The sequence below is a fragment of the Clavelina lepadiformis genome, chromosome 7 (assembly GCF_947623445.1).
Source record: "Clavelina lepadiformis chromosome 7, kaClaLepa1.1, whole genome shotgun sequence".
In the NCBI taxonomy this organism is placed as follows: domain Eukaryota; kingdom Metazoa; phylum Chordata; class Ascidiacea; order Aplousobranchia; family Clavelinidae; genus Clavelina; species Clavelina lepadiformis.
In genome coordinates this window covers 11,530,445-11,553,942 of record NC_135246.1, presented here as the reverse complement: position 1 = coordinate 11,553,942, position 23,498 = coordinate 11,530,445, and the positions used below count along the sequence as shown (strand labels likewise).

Sequence of the window (23,498 nt, the reverse complement as noted above, 5' to 3'; positions counted from 1 at the left end):
AATGACTTGACTCGAGTCTCGGAAAGTAATTTGACGTAAGTCATTAAATCCTAGTTGTTAATTTATTGACCAACTGAATTACAGACAGTTGATTTTGTTGCGAACGATCGCTTAAAGGTATGGCCAATGACATGTCTTGATTTGACTTGCATTATATTTTAACTTGACTTGATCTAATTAGTAATGTGACTCGACTTAAGTCAACTTCCCAAATAACTTGACTTGGGTCTTAAAAAAATGACTTGGTTTCAGCACTGCAATTCACAAGTTTATGTTTACACATCGTTAACACAAGTCAGCAACAAACATCTCGAACATACGAGTACATATTGGCAATACACCATAAAAACCATTCCAGTTAGGTGGTAGTTGCTAACCTGGGTTATAAAAATGAATTGGAAGTGTTTAATTGTATTTTGTTATTGTTTATACCTAAACGGCAAAATACTAAAACTATATCTTATTTAGTTAACAGTTTGCATTATTTTGTCGAATTTATCCTCCTCGTGTATGCAATCTTGAAGCAATAGAAAAAATTTGCTGTATGAAACAAAAAAATGTTAGGAATCCTCATGTAAGAATGAAGTCTTACATGAGGACGTCGTTAATGTTTATCAACCAACCAGTCTGTAACGTTTAAAAATGGCAGCCAACAACAGTTTGACACATTTATAAACTGTAAAGATGTGAACTTTGCAGTAATTAAACAAGTTACAGCTGTAACAGACAAGTATATGGAGTACAAAGGAACAACTTGTGCAAATAAGATGAAATAATTGCAAGAACATTGAACAAACGAATTGGCTTTACTCACTAGGGCAGTGGTTCCCAATCCCAACCTGGGATCCGCAAAATTGTGCAGAGGTCCACGAGTTACACTTTAATTCCCCATAAATAGCCTATTAAATAACAACTTTGAACTTGGGGGTTCGGGAGATAAAAAATTGTTACAACTAGGGGTCTGCAAGTAGGGAAACGTTGGGAACCAGTGCACCAGGGGAAGCGTACAGAATTATTGAAATTTTACAGTCGCTATCAAACAAGAATCGGTTGTCATCTACCTAAATACCGTACTACACTACCAAATGGAACTTATTGGAACGAAATTTAAGGCAGATTTGCCAACATAGAGGCTGAACAGTGAACAATAATATACAACATATTAAATAGGCTACTCATAATAAATGCACCATCGTACAAAGATGATACATCTAATTCTAATGAATCACCAAAACTGATTTAAAATTAATACACGTACTGCTTTTTTGTCAAGAAATATATCAGAAGTATTGCTGATTAAAAATCACAATGGGCAGTTTTATTCAGCAAAGATTACATGGACTATGCATTGCGTTGTGGTGAAATCTCGACGGGTTGACTTTAATTACTTGCCAAGCACGGTTGTAAATTAACACTTACAGGGGAGACAAGGAAAGGTTTATCCGACTTAAGAAAGATTTCCCGAGTGGCCATCAGAGCTGACCACAAGTTCGCCGACTTACGAGCTGCTGTCAAAATGTCAAAGCTACGACCTACTGTATTAAGAATAAAGCGATTATGCAAAATACATTTAACTGTATACGTACCAGGGATGACGTTTTTGACGAATCTACCGGCATTGTGTTTTTGCTATCGATATACTAGCAACCCTGATTCACAATTTGGTGGAAAGGAAACCTCAAACGAACAACACAACACAGAATATCTAAATTACAAGGCTTGACGGCTAAGAGCTATAATGCTAGAACGTGTCGTGTAGGAATCACATGAAAAAGTCAATGCAAGGTTTAGAGACCCAACAATATTGTAAAGTTGCTACTAATCTCACTTGTGCTTGGGCGATGGACAAGGATAAACACTAATTAAATTAAATAAAACCATACACATGATTGAATATACGTTAAAAACTTCACAGCGAATTAACGAAAACATCGACATCGAGTTTGGTAGATCGGTAAGACGAAAACAAATATAGAACACCTGATCAAAATCTTTTACGTCACGGATAAGCATAATCAGCACTTCTCAAAGCTTGCTTCAGTTCTTTCAGCACAGAGTCTGCTTCGTTCTTGTTTTCTTTGGAGTTGCTTTTACGTATAAAGAAGTCCAACGAAATTGCTGAATCTAAACAAAAAATGGGGGTAAAAACATTTCATCAACATCATGTTTTGCAAACGAAGAAAACCACTGTTTATTCAGGAGATTTTATTGCTAATTAATGTTTGGCAGTTACTTTGGGATTCGTTCTGACAAAGTGTTCACATACGCACAAATAAAACATGCCTAATCTTGGACCAAACTATAACGGCCGCTAAATTTTAACTTACATGGAGTGCAGTCTGGCACGGTTACCACTTTAGTATCAGATGGTTCGTAGCCTTGAGCGGTGACGCTGATCGCGTATTCACCTGGCGCTAGAAGGCGCCAGTAATCCCCGTCGGCGGCAGTTAAAACGGTGTGGCTCAGACCCTTCGTCAATATCTCGGCTTGGGGAACTGGTTTATTTGTTTCTGCGTCACGGACAAAACCTTTGACGCCACATGTGACCTATTACGTCACAAAATAGAATTAGTGAGAAAAGACACTTTTATCATTAGTGACATGTCTTCCATTCGCTTGTCTCGTTTCAAAGCCACAACGGTAGACAAGGGTTTACCACTGTTCTATATTAGCCATTAATAATTGATAAATATTATTTTAAACAGCATATTTAATATGGAAATTTTTCCACCAATGTACGTCACTAAACCGCAGGTCTTTGGAAAAAATTTCCTTTTCAGCTTACCTTTATGAAAGGATGTGTAAAAAATCAGGCGGACCGAGAATGTCTCATATTGCATGGCACTGGTACCAGTAACCAACCGCATACGTTTACATTCATAAAGCAAGCGCTGGTACAAACATGTGGCATATGGCAAGTTCTTGCGTCTGATAACTACTTTCGTCTTAACAGTGATGGCGAGCTAATTGCTATAAACTTCAAATTTGAATTTAACCTTTTTCCTGTTTCATTAGAAAATACTCATCTAAAAATTACAACACGGGATCTTCACGCAACCGATGCAAAAGTACAATTGACATTATCAGAAAAAAATGGTCTAGTCTAGTGTGTAAAGAAATGTCATTTACCAAAACTTAGATACTAATTTTACCATACACCGAGCGAATCACCTGACAAAAAAATTATCACCTGGTAGATGTAGTCTAGTAGGGCGTGCTTGTTTTGCTTCCAGAAGAAAGGAAGACGCCTGGGAGGCGGAAATTTCTCACATCCCATTTCAATGGTAATTTCAAAGCAGTTGCTGGCCAAGTAATTGAAATCCTGCATGCCTGAAGGTGAAACAGGAAACGATGTAACGATTGTAAGTGAATTTCATAATCAATACGGTACTGATGTAAACGCACTCAACGACAGACGATAAAGAGCAGTTACGCAGAATCAATTTGCTGGCATGGGTCATATTTCTCATATTTCACGGTGTCATATTTCCCCATACACGCCAACCACGCAATACAGGAAGTAAAAAGCGTGGCTATTAAAAGAATTTAGGTATTTAATAATTGAAATCTTCAGAATATGTGTCTAACATTTTCCACACGCAAGAACAACATTTTAAAATATTCTAAATTCTGTAGCTACAGATGATTAATAATTTTATTTTCATACATCACTGTTATAAGCTCATACTGCCTACCTCCACCAACGCTATACCAAGCAGCGCCGTTGGTTATACCATGACGAAAATGGTCCTCTACAGAGCACCCGGTGCTGATTGCCATTTGATCGTTACCGTTACTATAAGCTAAGGCAAGTTGACGAAAAATCTTGTCATCTGGCGATCCTGGTATGTAAAGATAAAATAAGGTTTATTCCAAAAACGCATGTCACTAAAATACATATCATATTTATATCGGGTTAAGTGATACTGTTGTCATAAAAACGGCTGCGTGAATGAGGTTTACAATGATATTATTTTACTATTAAAGGAAAACGTTTGGCAGCTTTTTGCATATGGAGTGCGAGGCTAGGCACCTGTGTACTGTCTTTCCTTTCCGGAGCAGGTTTTGTCAAATGGGTAGTTTGCAACAAGGTCACCTCCATGAAAATTGGCAGAAAGCACAAACGGCGTGCTCATTATCCATTCAATAACTGCTTCTGTTTCAGGTTGAACCTGGCAAACCAAACAATATGGTTTTAAGTAGCTATGCTTTTCAGACGACAAAAATTAAGTTGCAAATATTATATGCAATATCATTGAAGAATATTTATAGATCGTGCTTGTTCCAGCAAAACTTTAATGTTCAATTCGTTTTTCGATTGGATATAAATTGGTAACTATTTTTTTTTAAATATTGGCTTATTAACAGGGGTGTCCTATTATTAACTCCATCAACAGAATAACACCATCAATAAAACAGAAATCAAAGATACTGAAATAATACCAGTACCATATTGAGTTATGTATATACAGAAGTGATACATAACATTATTCTTTTGGTGTAATTATTTAAGTCATTTTAAATGGTTCTAGTGACAAAATTATTCTGTTATTGATACAAAAACACATTCTCTGAGCACTGGACCATATGTCAATATTTCACAATCTTTTCATCCTTCACATATACTCATAAAGGATATTGATTTCGAGGCAAATCAAACACTGTAAATATCATTAATACTGCATCACATCCTCTACTCAAGATAAAATCGAAAATTATAGCAGCTGAACATATGGCCAGATTGGGTTTTGATAGATTTACATAAATCGTTCCAAGAATTATAAAACAATCGAATAAATCAAAAACCAGTGAGGATGGTCTTGTAAATTGATATTTTAAAACTGTAAGGAACGCTTAACTTACAATTTTAACTTCTCTTTAAATTTCACTCATTAAACAAAATATGATTGTGTACTATGAAGGCGGACACCCTGTGCCATGTTTACCTAGCTCAATCGAAGGATGCTAAAAAGTTACGGCATACAAGCAAGCACCAACATTATCTTCCATTCCAGATCACAATATGTTTAACAGAAAAATTATAATTTAGACAAAAATGTCAGCAAAGAGATACTACGGAAGCTTGTTAACTTAAAGACAAATGGATCAATTAAATTACTTGAGTTAAATTAAAATGCTTGCTACCATTAGAATTATGCTAAAGGGACTATTTTTCATCTTTATCTGGTTATTAAATTATAAACATTTAATGCTGTCACAAGACTACCAACCTGTATCCCTTTGACTGCTTCATTCACGTAGTGGTGATAGTAAGCTAGGTGATTAGATTTTCCAGTTTTGCAAGCTATTTTATTGAAATCAGGAAAATTGCGATTTAAATCAAAACCCTTAAAATTGGCTCGTCCCAGATAGTAATTTTTGGGATAGTTCTGAAAGTAAAATTTTGCGTCTTTGGTTTGTTCACTGTTTTATCACATGTAAATACACTACGAAACCCAGTGCACAGATATGGAATAATACCAAAACTTTAACAACTGCACAACAACATATTTTAAACATATGGAACTGGATTATAATTTGTAACAAATTGTCTAACTTCGTTTGCAGCAGCTGTCTCATAACCATCCGGATTCATTGTGGGCATGATGGACATTCGAACGTTGGCGAGTAAATCAATAATTGTCTGATTACCCTGATAGTGATAAACAAAATATAGTAAAATTTACGAAAAATATAGATCCACATAAAATTGCAAAATAACACTTAATGAGTAGCATACTCATGCTACTTCACAAAAAGCTTCCTATACATAATGTATCCAAAATTCATTATCTAACAATACTTCTTACTTTCTTATATTCATTACATATATACTGAATCAAATTCAACAGCATTTCTCGGCCGACGACTTCATTTCCATGCATGTTACCAATATATTTCAGCTCTGGTATACCTGGCAATAGTTTAGGAATAAGGTTATATTAGCACAAACATCATTTGAAATTAAAATTGATGTTACAAGGACACCACACACAAGTATACATAATCAAAACTAAACTGTTGATTTTAAATGTGGAGAAAAATTTGCAAAACTCTAAAACCTTGGTATATTTTACAAACTATTTTATTTATGGTGGGAATTTTAGCGGCATGAATCATAGTCTGAAGCCAGAGTACAATTTTGTAGCGATTTCAGAATACCAAAAGGTCTAAGTCCAAAGAAATAGCAAAAATGTTTTTAAAATTTCATACATAATTTAAATGTATATTACCATCGCATTGACCAAATACCTGGTTGATGAAAACTTGCATTTTTTGAAAACACTATGACCCATAAATCCTTGTTTTCAACACTTTTTCCAATAGACTTGAGATTTGTAACATCTGTGATAAATAGTTTTCTTTTTCATGATTTGAATGAAATGAAATTTTATAAGTTAAGTTAAAATTTTATATGTTCACAAATCAATCAATTTTGTGAATGAAACAGAAAGTAGCTGTAATTAAGCAGTTGCACAACAGTACATTAACATCACATGAAGCAAGGTAGCTTACTAAGCAATATGATACATACCATAGCAATCATGATTGACACGATGCATAATTTCTTTCAATTCATTATATTTGTGATGTTGATCCAACACAACACCGTTGTCTGATTGAGTGTATGTTTGGACAAAAAAGGGATACAAAAATGGCAAGAAAAATGCCAATAGTTTCATAATTACTCAAAAATTATATCCTAATAATATTACAATAGAAGCAAGATTTTAAACTAGTAATGGAAAAATCAATCACAATTGGTGTTAAGAGCCACTTCTTGTTTGAGAATCAGCATTAAATTGAAGTATTTGTTATAAAACTCGTAATTCCTTGAAGCTGGGTTTGGTGGCTGTGCTAACTTTCAATCATTGTAGCACCAGTACGATTTACATTTTGCATGTTTTAAGCCCTCAGGGTTTTGCCACTTTTTCCTAGCCATTAATTGTTTGCTAGTGTATTGCTTGTTTTATTGTATTGTATTGCAGTCTACAACAGGGTAAGCGCCATAAACTTTTCGCTCCCCACAGTCAAGGGTGAAAAACAACCTGGTAGTTTGTCAAGACTTTAGTAAACATTTATTCTGATATAATCAGCTTCTTTTGGGTTAGTTAATGAGAAAACATATAACATAAACCTAAAGTAATCTCCCGGTTAAGTATGCAACTTAAATCTTAATTTGTCTCGTTTAAACACCATGGGCTTCCTAGTTTCCCTAACGTATGAAGATGTTCATCAACTAAAAAATTAACCCAAGGATATCTCTGTTTTAGCTCAGTGGAGCATCAGTAAAAGCGTGTGGCCCAGATAGGAAAGTTTGATGTTTGTGGGTGAGAAACCCCGTGCAACAAAATGAAACAATAGTCATTATATGCCCAATTAATTTTAATCCCCCATGCACTTAGCAAACTTTCCAATCTGATGTGGCTTACAATTATATGGCTCAGTTTCAATACCCTTTGGCACAAATATTGTAATGCCTTTGAGCTTTGAGTAAGGCATGAACAACACTTGCTCCTGTCCTGTAGTCCTCATGAACAGTTTCAAATTCAGGCAATAGAACATAAATTAAAAAATAAGATAAAAAATGTGTGTATTTACAGAAACTTGCACAAAAACAAACTGATTAACTAAGACTTGTGCAATGCAAAATTACTGCCAGATTTAAGTTGTGTCAAGAATTTCTCATTCTGAGGATAAAGATGTTGATACCATAGCACGCCAACCTGGTACATGGGTAAGATACCTAACAAATGCTAACATGATTATTTGTTCGAATATAGCCTTTACTTATATGCAATAACTGTATATTGTTTTATATACACTGTTTTAAGCTACACCTACAGAAAACAATTTAAATTTCAGGATATAGAGCAAGCCACAATAGACTACCTTAATATTGTAACAAAACCTGCTGATGTCAGGAGTGGAATACCTAAAACTTCCTTTTTTCACTTAGCTTTTTGTTACTTGTCGTTTCACAATGTCGTTTTGATTTTTATCAAATTAAATATATTTTCAGCTTCTTTTGTAGCCTATATTTGATGTTAGACTAGGCTAACTGCACAAATTAATAACGAGACAGGTTTTCACATAATACTCTTCATTTACAGTGCACGTAGCCTAGTAAGTCATTAATGCAATAATGCCTGCAATTTGCTTTGTAATTGCAACATCGTTGATCTCACAAAAAAATCAATTTTTACAAGTTTCAATTTAAGCTACCCGACTAAGAAACCGGAGAAGCAATAAATTCCATTGGTAGTTCAGAATGTCTGGCATTTACTGCTGTCTCGATGTATTTATCCGCTTTATATATAAGCTTTCAGTTTTAGCTTTCATAGCCTATCAAATAATGATCATTTCCAGGCATTCTGTTGTTATGAACCCGCCGCTTGCTTTTCGTTAGAGATGCCATGCTTGTGCCCCCTAACGACCAAAGTTTTGCTAACGACCACGATTCTAACAATTTTAATTTAGATTTCTAATAAAAGAATCAGGCAAAATCACTAGAGATCAGTCATAGATATTATGTAAAGACAAGCTTATCTATTAATAATAACTATTATATTATATAAACACGTGTTTATATAATATCTATGGGATCAGTAGACAGAAAAGACCATAGAAATTCTTAGAGGTTAATATCTAAACTTTGGTGGACAAAAGTAAAGTACAAGTAAAAGTACAGAACCACTGATCTCTATAAATACGTGTTCAGTCGGTGTCGTGCCAATTTTTTTCCGGGCATTCTGACATAGAAGGTTTGGCATGAATGAAAAAACCTATGAAAAATTTGGTTTAACTTAAACTATAGGCTACTCCACAATTTTGACAGACGTTTGTACAAATTACCAAAGAGCGTTGTTAATAGAGATTTATAATAGTCAACGTTGCACAATATGAATGTTATGAATCTATGATACAGTTCTTGATTTTTTAATCCAAGTTGATTTTGAAATTTGCAATATTAGCTTGCCTTGTTGTCGAGAATTCCACAGCTCTAAGCAATAGGTTTTAAATTCATTTATAGGCCTACTTGTGAGTTGACCCATGATTTATAAGTTGTTTCAGGTTCTTACGAGTCCATGGTCTTGTGGTGAAATTTAGCCACAGATATAATCTTCTGTGACATATTTTCGTTATGTTAATCCAGTATTGACTTCTTTTTCTCTTCTAGTTTCTTTTTATCAGCAACTATTTTTTCATCTTTTATTCTACAAAGAAAACCTGAATGGCCTCGTTCACACCTCATGGCAAAGCGATAAACATATTTCAGTAAAATTGTAATATAGGGCTCAGATGTAGTGCGACAGTTTGAGTATTTTCCACATTTCTTACTCAATGAGGTCATTATAATATCGGGTGATATATTTTTTGCAATTTTCATAGAATTGGGTGTGAACATCAGTAATTTCTGAGAAACAGGAGGTCCTTCTTTTAAGCAGTTCCTTATAAAGGCTGTTACAAAACAGTCTTCTTAGTTCTCTTTTGATTTGGTCTAGACATTTTTCGGCAACAGACGAAACGTGTTTTATCATTGCTAACACTAACAGACACGCACTCGTATCCTACAATTTTTTTAGTTTAGTCGTCAAAAGTTTTTCAATCTTCGAAGTAACGTCCAAACTGCATAGTTATTTCACAGTACAGACAAAATCGGTTAGTCTTCGTAAATCCAATTACGCATTTTTATGCGATTATCGTATACTATATACGAAAGGCGTTTAAACCAATTACTTTAGTCTAGAGTAGAAAAAGCATTTATCGTAAACGGACGAGCTCATAAAACCACATTATCACTTAGAAAAAAAGCTGCGCAAACTTCTTTGTACCGTATAAACGGATATATTCCATGTATGCCGTCGTATAGTTCTTTTAAAACAAAGCTATTGGGCCAATAACATCAGAGATTGTACGCCAGACAGAAAATGTAATCAGAACACCTTTATGTTTCATCATAAATACACATCATCATACATACATCACACATTCATCATACATACATCATACACGACACATGCGATGAACAGTCTGCATGTGCCTTACAAAGAGCTACTCACTTCGTTCAGATATTATAGCTTTTGTCATAGCCTTAACGTTGCCCCGTCATCCACAGCGTTTCTCACAGCAAAACCTTGCGCAAATGTGCTGTTTATTATACAATATTATTTTCGTTATACGTTTTGTGATTCGTAGACCTTTGCCCTACTTAAGGGACCAAATCTTCTAATTTTATTCTAACTCCAGTTTAATGCAATCGTCACCAGTCGTTTGACTGCTTAACTCAACGATGTTCAAACGAAACGCTTCACTGATTAGTAGCCTACAGTCAATTCAGTTTAACACAAAATATAAGTGAAAAAAATCACCGGTTTGAATAAAAACAATTTTATATAGCCTAAATTGTGCAATCACCAATGCGCAAAGGTGACTGTATCCAGGATGCGATTCGTACGAAAAATGTAATTTGCAGCGGCATGCAGTAGTTTGCTTTGCAATGACATGCGATTTTGTCCAAGGGCATTGCCGCAAGCCAGCGCTATCGCACCGGAACAAACACGTTTGTTTCATCACTGTTATCGACTGGCTTACCGTCGCGTGCGTACCCTTGCGATTTCGTTTTTTTGGCTGCGTTGCCGACTACGCCACTTAGCAATGAAAGTGGAAAGTGGGCAAAACGGTCCATATGTTTTAAAAAATAACCAAGGAAAGCAGCGCCATCACTGTTTTGTAGATAAGCAAGTTTGCCGCCATGGAAGCTTTTACGGGAAAATGCGGCCTTCTGAATTTCCAAGGCTGGAGGTATATTTAGGGCAAGGGGTAGTAGGCCAATAGGCATAATGAGAACATTAACTTTAATTAACTTTCAAAAATGATATTAATTTCATTGGAGTAAAATATAGGCCTACCTGGAAGATTCGTTTGTAGCGGCCTGGGTGACATTTTTAATACCATTACATCATTTCTTGGAAAAGTGTTTTCTAGCTATTGAATGAAGTTTATGAACTTGTTTTTTGATAACACTTCAACTGTCGTTTGATATTTGGAAACCTACTCTAAATAACTTCATGTAAAAACTCCTTTTAGTACGTTCCCAGGTTGTTTCCAGTATATACCTGTGCTGATAAGAAATATTTATTGCAAATGCCCGCTTCTTAACTTTACGCTGATTGTATTTATCTACAAGTCAGCGTGAACTACATGTAACTCTCTTTGTTTTCCTCACTGCACATGTTCTGAAATGCTGCGTTTTTCTTGTCGAACATTTTCACTCCCATCGCTTCACGGTTTATAAGCTCGCACTTTTACTGGCGAACACACAGAGACAGAGAAACAGAGACAGAGACAGCCATAGCCATATGAGCTTACTACGCTGGTCATGATGTTTGCAACTCAATAGACATCTTATTAGCAGTGGTATTAATATGTTTTTGGTTATGCGTAATATTGAGAAAGTGTACAGCACCTACAATAAAAACCTTTTCTTGTAAACTATATCTGTTGTAATATTAATAGTTTTCGGCTGACAAAAGGTTAGAGATTTCTAGCCGCACGCAACAACAGAGTCAGATAATTAATTCAACAGGTAAATTAAGTTAATATAACATAAGTTAAGAAAGATAAGTTAGCTCTGCATTAAACAACTTCTGCACGTTTTGCTCGTTTTAACGGAGTAAAACGGGGAGTGTTCTCATAAAATTTGAAAGTAAATTTTTACATAAAATCTTCTATGAATGCTGCTTTTACAAAGATTTTAACTCTGTCACAGTTCCATCCAATGCCAAATATTTTGTTTTGTGGCCGTCCCTACCGGTCAGTACTGAGGATCTCAGGACAGTCTTCCGACGAACAGCCTACTATCATGAAAGCTAACTTGGACGACGGCTGACAGAGCTTTCGTGATCGTGGTCAGGACCTACAGCGAGAGCGGAAGTCGTCTTCTCTTTACGAGGTTACGTATCTTTCTCGGCAGCACTTTCGCAGGGATCGATAGGCTAACACGTAGGAAATAAAACTGTATTGAACCTTTTACTTAAAAAACAACTGAATCACTTGATAAACGGTGAACGGAATATAAAGCAATCAACGCGAAATTAACTCAGGAATGTAAAGAATTCAATAAAACAAAGAAATTAAACGGAATTGTCCAATGTCTTGGCGTTGACATGGAGGCAACCGACACAGTTTTAAGTCGCGCTAAAATCGGAGAGAAAACGTAATTTTCCCTTAGCTTAAGGGGTCCGTTTTGCCCCACTTTACCCTAGCATTCGACAGTTGTTGGCACCTGTTAAGGTGTGAGCTGGCTGCGTCATCTTGGGTGTTATCATCGAGTGGCGCGCGAGCCCAATCGCTGCATTGTTTTAAGACTAAGTGAAAATAGTTTGTTTCGGTCCATTTCCACAGGCCAGAGCCTTCTTGTCAACAGCTGTTTACTGCTTATTGAATTAAAGGGTTCCAGGTCGATTCAATCCACGGACGATTCAACCCCGGACGATTCAACCCACGGACGATTCAACCCAGGACGATTCAACCCCGGACGATTCAACCCGCGGACGATTCAACCCACGGACCATTCAACCCGCGGACGATTCAACCCGCAGATGATTCAACCCACGGACGATTCAACCCAGGACGATTCAACCCCGGACTATTCAACCCGCGGACGATTCAACCCACGGACGATTCAACCCAGGACGATTCAACCTAGGACGATTCAGCCCACGGACCTTTCACGTACTATTGGCTTAGGTTATCACCAAGATACTTTGTAGCCAATATTATGTAAGCTAAATAAAGCTAATATATAGGCCTAAGCTAATATAAAGCTTTTTGTGTTTCCTTTTTTTTCTTTTACCACTTCTTGTTAGCATTGGTTGTACATCAAAACACTTATTGTTTTCTGCTTTCCAGTAAAACCTTGAATATTGTTATTTTGCCCTATACAGTACTTTGCGTACATTTCTGTCTACGCCTGCTATTATTTTTTGTATTTACCCGTGTAGATCGGTTATTATATAAAATGTTCTCCTTTTAGCATTAAGTTAACATTTTTGAAGTTTTTGAAAATACAAAATGCTTTCGACCCACGTAAGTAAATGTGTGTATTTATTTTTTTGCATGTACACAAATTACAGATATTTTTATAGACACCTGTTTATACATCGATTAATTAGAAAGAAAGTTGTTTTATTTACAGGCAAGCATAAGAACATGAACCTGAACACAAACACAGCACGTATAAAACACAAAGCAGAAAACGGTACTACAAACGGTAATTAATTAGCACATATGAGCGATTGCACGCAGATACATCAATTTATCTGGCTCATTTGCATAAGTGCAAACCTTTGCCGAAAGTCTGTGAGCCAGGTGCGTGTATTTGCTTCGTGGTTGGTCCAAATTAACAAGTGCTGCGTTTTGAGCACCAAGCCGTTGACGTTTTTGTAAATGGGTTAAATCGCCCGTGGGTTGAATCGTCCTGGGTTGAATCGTCCGGGGTTGAATCGTCCGTGGGTTGAATCGTCCGCGGGTTGAATCGTCCGGGGTTGAATCGTGCGGGGTTGAATCGTCCGTGGGTTGAATCGTCCGCGGGTTGAATCGTCCGCGGGTTGAATGGTCCGTGGGTTGAATCGTCCGTGGGTTGAATCGTCCGCGGGTTGAATCGTCCGCGGGTTGAATCGTCCGCGGGTTGAACCGTCCGTGGGTTGAATCGTCCTGGGTTGAATCGTCCGTGGGTTGAATCGTCCGTGGGTTGAATCGTCCGGGATTGAATCGTCCGTGGGTTGAATCGTCCGACCACCGAATTAAAGATTAGTTCTCATTATTAGGCATAAGCCAGGGGTGGGCAAACTTGTTCAATGAAAGAGTCACTTGCCGAAAACTACAAACACTAGCGATCCGCAAAATCAGTAGTGTCACCACAAATACGGTAAATAATTAATGCATGGATAATGAACAATAATGGATACTGTAATTCAGCTAGAAGAGCCACTATAAACATGTCGGCGAGCCACTGTTTGTCCACCTTTGGCATAGGCTATACATAACCGAGCCTTGAGTTGAACATAGCTGGTTTCATTACATCATATGTCTTTATAGCAGTGAGTTGCGTGCCAATCAGTACTTCGGACAATTTTGGGCCTAATTCTATCAATCCGTTGCGTAATAAATTTAGAAATGGATAGGAAAAGTAAATGTATGACCTCACTTTCCTTGCGCAAAGGAGAATAAGCCCTGAAAATTTTTTCCTGGTCTATATTACTTCCGTACAAAGACTACGCCTAAAGAAATATTGGCATATAGACTTGCAAAGGTAGTAAATTTTATTGTGGAAGAGAACGTTTAGAGCAGCGGTTCCCAAACTGGGGTCCGTAAAGCACTTTCAGAGGGTCCGCAATGAGAATTAGTCTTTAAAGCTTAAAAGCAGTTTCAGAGGGTACGCGACATAAAGTTGCGCTATCCAAAACCAAACATTGATGAATTAATTGCAGCAAAACAAGTGCACCCATCCCATTAAAATGATTAAACGCTTACCGTATTTGATAGTTTTTCCTTTTTATTTCATTGGTGTGGTTTTTGCATTTTTCCTATAGCATTCTTTGATTTTTATAGGGCCGCGAAATATCAAAATAATTGTAAAGGGTCCACCAGGCAAAATCTTTAGAAAAGTTTGGGAACCGCTGGTTTAGAGGTCATGCAGTTCATTAAATAAATTGGCGAAACGACAACCATGGTATTGCACTCATAAGTATAATTTGTTGTAACTTATGAGATTACTGTTTTTAGCCTAACTGGTTTAGTCGTAAATATTCATTATCTTATTTGGCTGGTAATGTTTTCTTGTCAAAATTAAAAGGTTTATCAAGTACAAGTTGTGTAGGCAATATGTAAATTTCACAAAGGTGCCATTTTAAGGGAACCATAAATAAATTAATTAATAGACTAGTTTTAATAGGTTATGCCACTTCTTGCATGTAAATAAGTGCCAACTAAAGGGCCAAAACCCTTACGTATTTAGTTTTTAATGATGGGACAAATCGTTATAGTGTGTATTCATTGTAGAGTACAGCATTGTCGTATTTGTGCATAGAAGGCAATAAACAAGATATAAATTAGGCCTATAGGCCACGTGTTGAAATGAAATAAAGTTACATGAAAGAGACATTGATTGACATATAAAATCAGCCTTATTTCCGTTTCCTTCATTGAGTCTCAACGCCTCAAAAATTTCCTAATATTTTTCAGCGACTTCTGTCAGCAACATTGCTCCATCAAGACGTTTGGCCCGAAACGTATGATATTGGCTTAATGTATATATGGGTATGTGTTAGACATTCAGCTACTCTCGTTATAATAGTTTGTAAAGAGTTGAGTCCGTCCGTGGCTGCTCTATCCTTCCATCCTTTTAGCAATTTAAACCTTTCCGGATTCTTCGGATTTTGATCATCGACCTCATGAAAGAGTGTTCGAAACCTGTTGATAAAGAAGAAAGTTTATTCTGTTGAGTGTTATTTCACTAAACATTTAATAGAGATCACCTACACATGCCGCAATTAATATAACCTTGTCACACAGAACTGCATTAAAAGAAATTAATCGATCTTCCGAAAACTATGCGTTTTGAATGCAAGTTACTCCAAGTTTGTCTAAAAACCTAAAGATCATTTTACTCATCAGACGTAATGTGTACTGTTAATATCGCTACTCTCGTGATATTATGTGTTGATCTAAGTCGATAAGACGTTCGGCAGAATCTCTTGTATTTAGACAGCCTTGAACATGAACGTATTACTCCACATACGAATCACAATGCACAACCAAGAAAGCACATGGCTGTAGCATGGCCAACATAGAAATCTTATTACTTAGTGCATACCTATCAACATGTACATGTCAGTGATTGGAGGTCACAAAAAGCTTCCGCATTGCATTGTTTCCCCACCCTGTCCAATACGCGAAGCGTTAAATTTTGTTGTTTTGCGCTTTAAAATTGCCTCGAAACAAAATGTGTTTTCATATTTACTGCATACGTACCACACCTTCCGATTTACGGTGTAGGCCTACACTTTTAAAACGTCGAAAACAATGATCTTGAAACACCGTATAGTTTACCTACCTACTATATGTTTTCCAATGTAGGTTATAGCTGACAAGCAGGCGTAAATAAGGAAATGTATGAGAAAAAAAATTAAACAAAAAATGTAAATACGTAGGATGCATGAAATGTTTGGCCACATTTCTCGGAAACTTTGGCAAGGATGCATTTATTGCACCACAAAAAATAACAAACCGGTGAAAAGGAATACTGTAGCTTACTTGTTTCAATATGGGTTAGGGAACGTGTTACGTTTTCAATGAGAATCAGCAGTTTGCTTTGCTAAAGTAAATTTGCAAGTATTAAAAGTGACAAAGTAACTAACGATAGCCTGGTAGTATCATTATAGCTAGAGTACGTCATCAGGAAAGGACGTTGGAAGATAATAATTAGTGGAAAGGACCCACAAATCAACAAAAAAATAGCCTAGTAAGGTACATGCGTAGGATACCCCACATTTTGGTTCATACCCGGAAGCATTTATTATTATTATAATTGAGAGCATACCGGTACAAAGCTTGTAATTTACGTATTGAACTATATTCTTGGTTTCACTTATTTATCAAAACAAACAATGCCGATTAAAAAAGAATATTTGGAACATTTAATAGCTGACCGGGGCAAATTACTAAAAGTACAACCTACATCATGTATCGGTCGAAACTTCATTACGTAATCCATATGATACATACATACGTTCCCGATCAAACCTGGCACGACTCACGAGTGGTACCTATTGTAAGGCAAAAAGCAAATTTTCTGTAAATATTACGAACAAGCTCGTCCTATCTGTACCCAGCGGTAACGCTTCTCGTAAATAACCGACAGTAGGATTGTCATGTCTCATTTTGAATGGTTGATTAAATGGTTTGAATTGAATGGTCATGTTGAATGATTATCTCCATTCACTCCGAATAGTTGAGAACGTCGCCATTCTTAAGTTGTCACAATCTTTATAATGTTATTGATATGGTCCTGGTTTATGGTGGAATAAACGGAGCAAGCTATTATATTATTTTTTTAACATTTTAAGACAACCTCGGTCAGTCAAAACAGAACGAATAGTAGTCAATTTTAGCTGACGGCAAGTTCAAAAGTACTTCAATTCGAACTCGTTAGGCAAAAACACTAAATCTATTACACTAATATAGATGTTACACGCAACAAGGAATGGTAATGAATCAAAAGTACGAAAATCGTTAGCCCAGAATTGGTGCGGCCCTGCAAGACATTATAAAAACTAATTTCGGCCAACTATAAAAAATGGGCGATTATACATGCATGCTGAAAAGCATAACCAACATGTTGGACAAAACATACTCCACAACACGCCTCGACTGTTCAGCTTGGTTTAATTTTAAAGTATGTAACTGCCACCCTACCAAAATAACAGGGGAGCAGCTGCCACTGTGCGTCTGGCACACCTGGCACCATTCACGATAAAATACATGTATAAGTATTGTTTCAAAATTTTATACTTCAAAATACCTGTTCAGAAATTTTAAATTGTTAGCCTGTCTGAATGTCTCGATTTAGCCTACTATACTTTGCTATACTATACTAGCGTACCGGACATAATCTTCAGGTGGTCTGTAGATAGTGAAATTAGCGATTTCAAGTATGCGATTATTCATGTCGTCATCTTCACCGCCCCATCCCTGGAAAACGAAATACGATTTATTACAGAATAAGTGCATCTAGTATTCTAGTCTAATGAACTCATAGTCCTAACATTAATTTTGAAATATTAGATAATGTCACTGCGTTGTGGTAAAACAGACGACTTCGTTTTCTTAAATGTCCGTGCGCTATGCGCTTGACACGTAGACTATAGTAATACATTAGGCCTAATATTATATCATAATGCAAAGTAGGTCTATTGTATCCTTAATGCGCAAAGCAGAGTCGTTATTTTTGTACCGACTTGATCCGAGTTATTTTGTTATAGGTTTCAATGTTAAGGTGAAACAAATTTCGTCCAAACACTTATAAGTGCAACTAAAAAGGTTTTTTGTTTATTCGTATACGCGTATGTAGCAACAAAACGAGGCTGGTATGTGAAAATTCAAACGTTGCTTGTTGCCAGAAACGGTGTTTTGCTTCCCGTATGGCTTTGTTTCAGATAACACTTGACTTGACACAAGTCTTATTTGCCAAATGACTCGACTTGCTACGAGTTACTTCTCTCAAAAGACTCGACTTGATTGAATCGTGATGGTTGTCTTACGATTCTGGCACAGAATATAAATATTGTGTTCGGGCAGGCTAAATCCCTAAATTCAAGGTTTAATGAGTCAATACACATACATGATACGCGTTGGGAAAACCATTTACTGCTTCAAGTTGGCTAGAAGTCAGTCCAAGCACTCCGCCTATTGTTAATCCACAACAGAATCGATAATGAAGCCGCTCAATTTTGTGCGACAAATGGACGACTTCTCTTCCCCCTGAAATAGAAGAGCTCTGTTTAACGGCTTTAACTTCTCGTTTAAATAAATAGTTCAAAATATAGCTAACCATGCCCCAGTGATGATAAGTGTTATGGGAAGGCGAAATTAGAAATAATTTTGAAAGAACATATAAAATTCTATAGACGCAATGGAATTAAATGAAGAACTTTTATTTTCGAGTAGCCTATATATAGATGATTTGTTTAAACGCCACTAAGCCTGGAAAGGCCTGAAGATGGCCAAACTAAATAGCCCATAGTTTGAAGAATAGATCTGTCGTTATACCCCAGTGGTCGTGGTCATGGGTATTATCTCTCCATGAAACTTATTTGGGGTCGACTGACTGTAAAAAAAAAAAATTAAAATTGTAATCAAAAACTTGATTTCAAAAAATTGATCAATATTTGACTATCCTGCGTTTAAAGAGAATAGGCTATATACGATATATACGATTATACGTTAATTAATTGCAAAAGAAAAATGAACGTAGAGTAAAATGTCGAGTATAGCCTATAGTTGTTTTTACTGGACTTACATAACAACAAAAACTTCCAGCTAGACCGCATGCGCAGGCTGGAGTTAGAGAAAGCTGGAGTAGTCAATGGAGAAAAAGGATTAGCTTACCGATATCCTATTTCCCACGCATAAATGATTGACATCATAAATATAAAAACATTCTGAGATTTTACTGAGTATTTGATCCATGTAACAATTTCATGTAAACGAGTGGATAAATTTTTTGAAAAAAGACACCATTTTGGCTACAAACCATTGGTAGCCTGAATAAAAACTTTGTTTAGCCTACTTGGAAATAACTTCAGCACTGTACAATTAGCGTTATTTGTACAGCTAGTTGCTAATGGTTAAGTAGTTGCGATATATTTAAATTTAACTAGTATTAGTTCAATGGTCAATTGTTGGTATCCTCACATTTGGAAATGAAGATACTGTATAGTCGACAGTTTAACACAGTGGTTCCCAAGACCCAACCTTTTCAATATACTGCTTCCTCCGCTCGATTTGAAGCTGTTTCTCGTCTCTTTACGTTTACAATAATTGCAACAAAACGAAGACATATATCAAAAAATGAATTACTTTATTTAATGTTGTTTGATAACCTAGTAACCTAGTTATTGCATTTCACTTGAAAGGAAAAAAATTCTTGGCGCAAGACTTTACACTGAACTTGTTCTAATTGACTTACTCAATTAATTCAACTTCTTCTACAAGTCTTTGCTCGCCTCACCTAAAACACAATTCCATCTCCCATGGGGAGGTCGGTCTCCCTGGTTGAGAACCGGGAGACCCACTGGTAGAACGTCTAAACGTCGTGTAGTTGTGCACCATCAATTCGTTTTATATTCTTAGGCCTATATATAGCCTACCTTTGCATCGGTACGTGATGCGATCATCCTCCCCAATAGTGTCAACGTCGTGAAAGAAATAACAGTCAAATTCCTTTCCATATTTCCCTTTTATGTATTTAAATGCGGAATTCATAACTTGTCCTTTATTGAAGGTTAAATTGTCGTCTTGTTCAACCACAAATACCCTGTATTTTATCTGTTGCCGTTGCAAAATAAGGTGTATGTACGTCAACAAATACCTGTAAGCAAATTTCAAAATGTTGTCAAGCTAAATAAACGTTGTAGTGGTGTTATGAGACAAAGGGGACAGCCTAATAAACTCATTAAAATAACTAACGTAAACCGCCTCTCTAATAAAATACACAAATTGAAATAAGTTATCTCTGGTACAGCCTACATAGATGTAAAAATTTTAGCCGTTTACTGTTTTATTTACATGCATACCTAAGATGTACTTCTCTGTCGCGATAAGGTATGACAACGGCGACAGAATTCGTCGCAGTACAATTGGCAGGGCCAGGATAATATCCTCCAAACTGGACATTGGGATTTTTTGCTGAAATTTCTTCAAAGCTTAACGGGTCGAGGTTTCCTTCGAAGATGTTTTTATGCCCTTAAAAGAAAGGAACTTTTATTCAGTAATTTTGTGTAGTTCGCATTAGACACGTCTGTTGGAGCATTTTGCAAAGTGTAACAGTACAAGAATATTAATAAGTTTCGGACTGTAGTCTACGATTCGATACCAAATAGGCCTAGCATGTTTACGTAGGCCTAGTAATTCATCTATGGCAGGTTTGTCTATGTTTTAAAAGTAATAACAGTCTACTTGATATTGTAATTAGCAAAGATACACAAAAGGCGAAATTTTAGCCTTGCAATATAATAGCTGGAATTCTTTCCATAAGATTTTGTTTGTTTGTAGAAAGTGTATCAATTAAATGGCAAGAATTTTACATTCAAATATACTTTTCTTGTCAAAGGACAAACAAACATGACTTATACAAACACTGAATGCTGAATTTTGCAGAACCCTAACAATTTAATTCATGAAACAAACAGACAACGAATTATAATTATATTTAATACTCATAAATTTTGTTATCTATTTATGGCACTCGAAGAACTAAATATTTTTTTAGATAACGGAAAATGCTTGCAGAATTCTTTGACGCCGCTCACAGAGCGTACGTTGAGAAATCCTGCTGTAATTTTGTAGCCTACTATACTTAGCCTTATAATCAGGGTTGCCATCAGTCTCAACTCAAAAATAAGGACGACTAGAAAATGAACGAGGAATACCACCTTAAACAGTGTACAACAAGAGAAAGCAACCTATGTTCCTAAAAAAAAAAAAAAAACAACAAGACACTATCTGCATGTTCATAATTTTGGTATCTCTTTGGTACAAAATGGTATCGTAAAGGTGACAAAATGCCCAAAATAAGGACAAAAGTGCCCACCTTCGCCCTAAAAATAAGGACGAGAGTGAAAATAAGGACATTTCTTAGAAAAAAGGACAAACATATTTTCTAAGACACGGACCTTTAAAATAAGGACAAATCTTAGAAATAAGGACGGTATGGCAACCCTGCTTATAATAGCCTATACAATTACAAAGACTGAGTAGAAAATATGACATACTATATTGGTAACCTACAATTCAAACGCTTCAATTTTGTTTAATATTATGGTACCTTAAATACATGAGCTAACATTTCAAACCTGAAAACCTAAAATAATTGTGACACTAGCCAATAGATTCAACTTACTTTTCGCTTTCTTTCTGTGCAAGCAAACAACAAAACGAAAACTTACTTGGTACGACCACATTTCCCTGTAGTAGAGGAGACACTTCCGGGCAATAGTTGACCGTTTTTGCGGTCGATATCGGTTTTGCAGTCGTATTTTCATCGATCACCGTAGCAGCTGCTGTGGTTAATCGCGAATCAACACTCAAATCCGAAGTAACACGTTCTATTAGAAATTCGCTAGTAGTCCTAATTGTATTCTTCGTGTTTGAAGCTTGGGCACCAAATGGGCGTTCTGTCCTCGTTTGAATGTAACGAAAATAATCGTTTTTCGGTGGAGATTGTACTTGCGGGCACATGCACCAGGACTTGTAATAAAACCTGATACCAATAAAAGATTGTATAGTGTAGACCACAAGGACTGCAGCAGCGGAAACAAGCAAGGTACGTTGAAACTTAGTCATCTTCAAAGCCTTCGACTACATCCTTGATAAACAAACCTATAGTTATCTTAAAGCAACAGCAGACAATGATTTCTAGAAAGCTTTACAATTTATCGAAATTTTAGTTACTACAGACTGACTTGTATATTATGTCCTTTACCACCACTACTGCATATTTTTCAATAACGTAACTTTTAAGGCATTATTACGCGCACCCCGAAACATTTCGTGAAATTAAAATAATCCTAACTAAGCTAACTGATGAATTTATTTGCATCGCAACGTTTCATTAGGCTACATCAAAGGATGTCAGAGATATTGCCAATTAAACTTATCGTTTGTCTACAATCTACATGCATGTAACCGCGCAAACTTCAACAACACAGTCTACAACCTTATGATTTTGAAAACCACACCTTCCGGTACTCATACTTTAGAAACGAATTCCTTTTTTTAAGGACAGCCTACCCAACACTAAGCTTTTGATCACACGGGCAAACAACCTCATTCAAGCATAAAAGAATACGGCTTGCTGTTGTTATCCTCAACAGTATAATGAAAGTAATTCGAAAATTTTTTTTTTGATAAAGATGTTTTGTTCAATGTACTTGAACGCTTCTTAACAAAGCTAGCATATAGACAGGTCATTCTAACTTAATGCGCTTGCACGGTGACAATATAGTTTGTTGTCGATACGGTATGAAAACAAACGTCCCTTTACATTAAGGTAAAGATCATAGATGCAACGTTAGAAGCGATTTCTTCGTGTTCATCACATAAACAGCTAATTAGTTTTAAATATAACAATACCTTAGTAAACTAGCAAGTAAGTACAACGCTTTTTTGTAACTTTGATCCGATTTATTTCTGTGAATCACACAACAAACTACAGCTTGTTAACCTAGGTTGAATCTAAGTTAAATGTTATAACAAACTGACATTGTAACCCAAACTGGACTAATCTACTTTCCAATCTAAATCTAACTTGTCATAAACCTTAAATGGCTAAGATCATTTTTTGCATACCCTTTCTCCTCACCTAGCTACCGATGTATTTTTCAACGTGTTGCGTAACTTATTTCAGGACTAAGTGAAATAGTCACTTTTGTATCTACAGTACATAGTGCTAGTCTAGCTAAATCCCAGCACAACTATGTCCTAATTTTTGTCCCAAGTTCTCATTTCTACATGTCCTCTCTCCATAGAGAAACATGAGCTATTTTCGGAATAAGAGTAAAAGAGAAACAACACAAGATCCACTGTCATCGCGCGTTGTGGATAGTAGACTTCTAAGTTTTATAAACGCTGGCTGGACCCTGTTCTGGTACACTGGCACGAGACCGTTTTTCGGTTCCTTGATTACTTATTCAATCCAGCTTTGAACTGGTTCC

The 23,498-nt window shown here is 36.2% G+C and overlaps 2 protein-coding genes across 3 annotated transcripts; both read right to left on the bottom strand.

The window, feature by feature from the left end:
- Nucleotides 1-253: 253 nt before the first annotated feature.
- On the bottom strand, nt 254-8,010 carry LOC143464835 (carboxypeptidase E-like). Its single transcript, XM_076962851.1, has 10 exons — nt 6,536-8,010; nt 6,253-6,345; nt 5,811-5,914; nt 5,558-5,653; nt 5,232-5,390; nt 4,034-4,172; nt 3,696-3,842; nt 3,191-3,330; nt 2,328-2,547; nt 254-2,124 (listed from the first exon to the last, which is right to left on the bottom strand). The coding sequence occupies exons 1-10, from the start codon at nt 6,681-6,683 to the stop codon at nt 2,000-2,002; spliced, it is 1,371 nt and encodes a 456-aa protein (XP_076818966.1). The 5' UTR covers nt 6,684-8,010; the 3' UTR covers nt 254-1,999.
- Nucleotides 8,011-14,304: 6,294 nt separating this feature from the next.
- Nucleotides 14,305-23,428, bottom strand: LOC143465921 (beta-1,4-galactosyltransferase 2-like). 2 transcript variants are annotated; one of them, XM_076964446.1, is made up of 6 exons: nt 21,732-23,428; nt 20,361-20,529; nt 19,935-20,155; nt 18,407-18,546; nt 17,669-17,757; nt 14,305-15,477 (listed from the first exon to the last, which is right to left on the bottom strand). In XM_076964446.1, exons 1-6 carry the CDS (start codon nt 22,126-22,128, stop codon nt 15,276-15,278), a joined length of 1,218 nt encoding a protein of 405 aa, XP_076820561.1. In that variant the 5' UTR covers nt 22,129-23,428; the 3' UTR covers nt 14,305-15,275. The 2 variants fall into 2 exon arrangements, with proteins under 2 accessions (XP_076820561.1, XP_076820562.1); XM_076964447.1 differs by having other exon boundaries at nt 21,686-21,765.
- Nucleotides 23,429-23,498: the final 70 nt, after the last annotated feature.

Excerpts from the sequence above, each read along its gene's own strand:
- LOC143464835 (XM_076962851.1), bottom strand. The coding sequence starts at position 6,683 with ATGAAACTATTGGCATTTTTCTTGCCATTTTTGTATCCCTTTTTTGTC. Across the intron at positions 5,915-6,252 it reads TGCAAGTTTTCATCAACCAG|GTATACCAGAGCTGAAATAT; the intron begins GTATTTGGTCAA and ends AACTATTGCCAG. Across the intron at positions 5,654-5,810 it reads TATGTAATGAATATAAGAAA|GGTAATCAGACAATTATTGA; the intron begins GTAAGAAGTATT and ends TATCACTATCAG.
- LOC143465921 (XM_076964446.1), bottom strand. The coding sequence starts at position 22,128 with ATGACTAAGTTTCAACGTACCTTGCTTGTTTCCGCTGCTGCAGTCCTT. Across the intron at positions 20,530-21,731 it reads GGGAAATGTGGTCGTACCAA|GGCATAAAAACATCTTCGAA; the intron begins GTAAGTTTTCGT and ends CTTTCTTTTAAG. Across the intron at positions 17,758-18,406 it reads GTTTTCCCAACGCGTATCAT|GGATGGGGCGGTGAAGATGA; the intron begins GTATGTGTATTG and ends TTCGTTTTCCAG.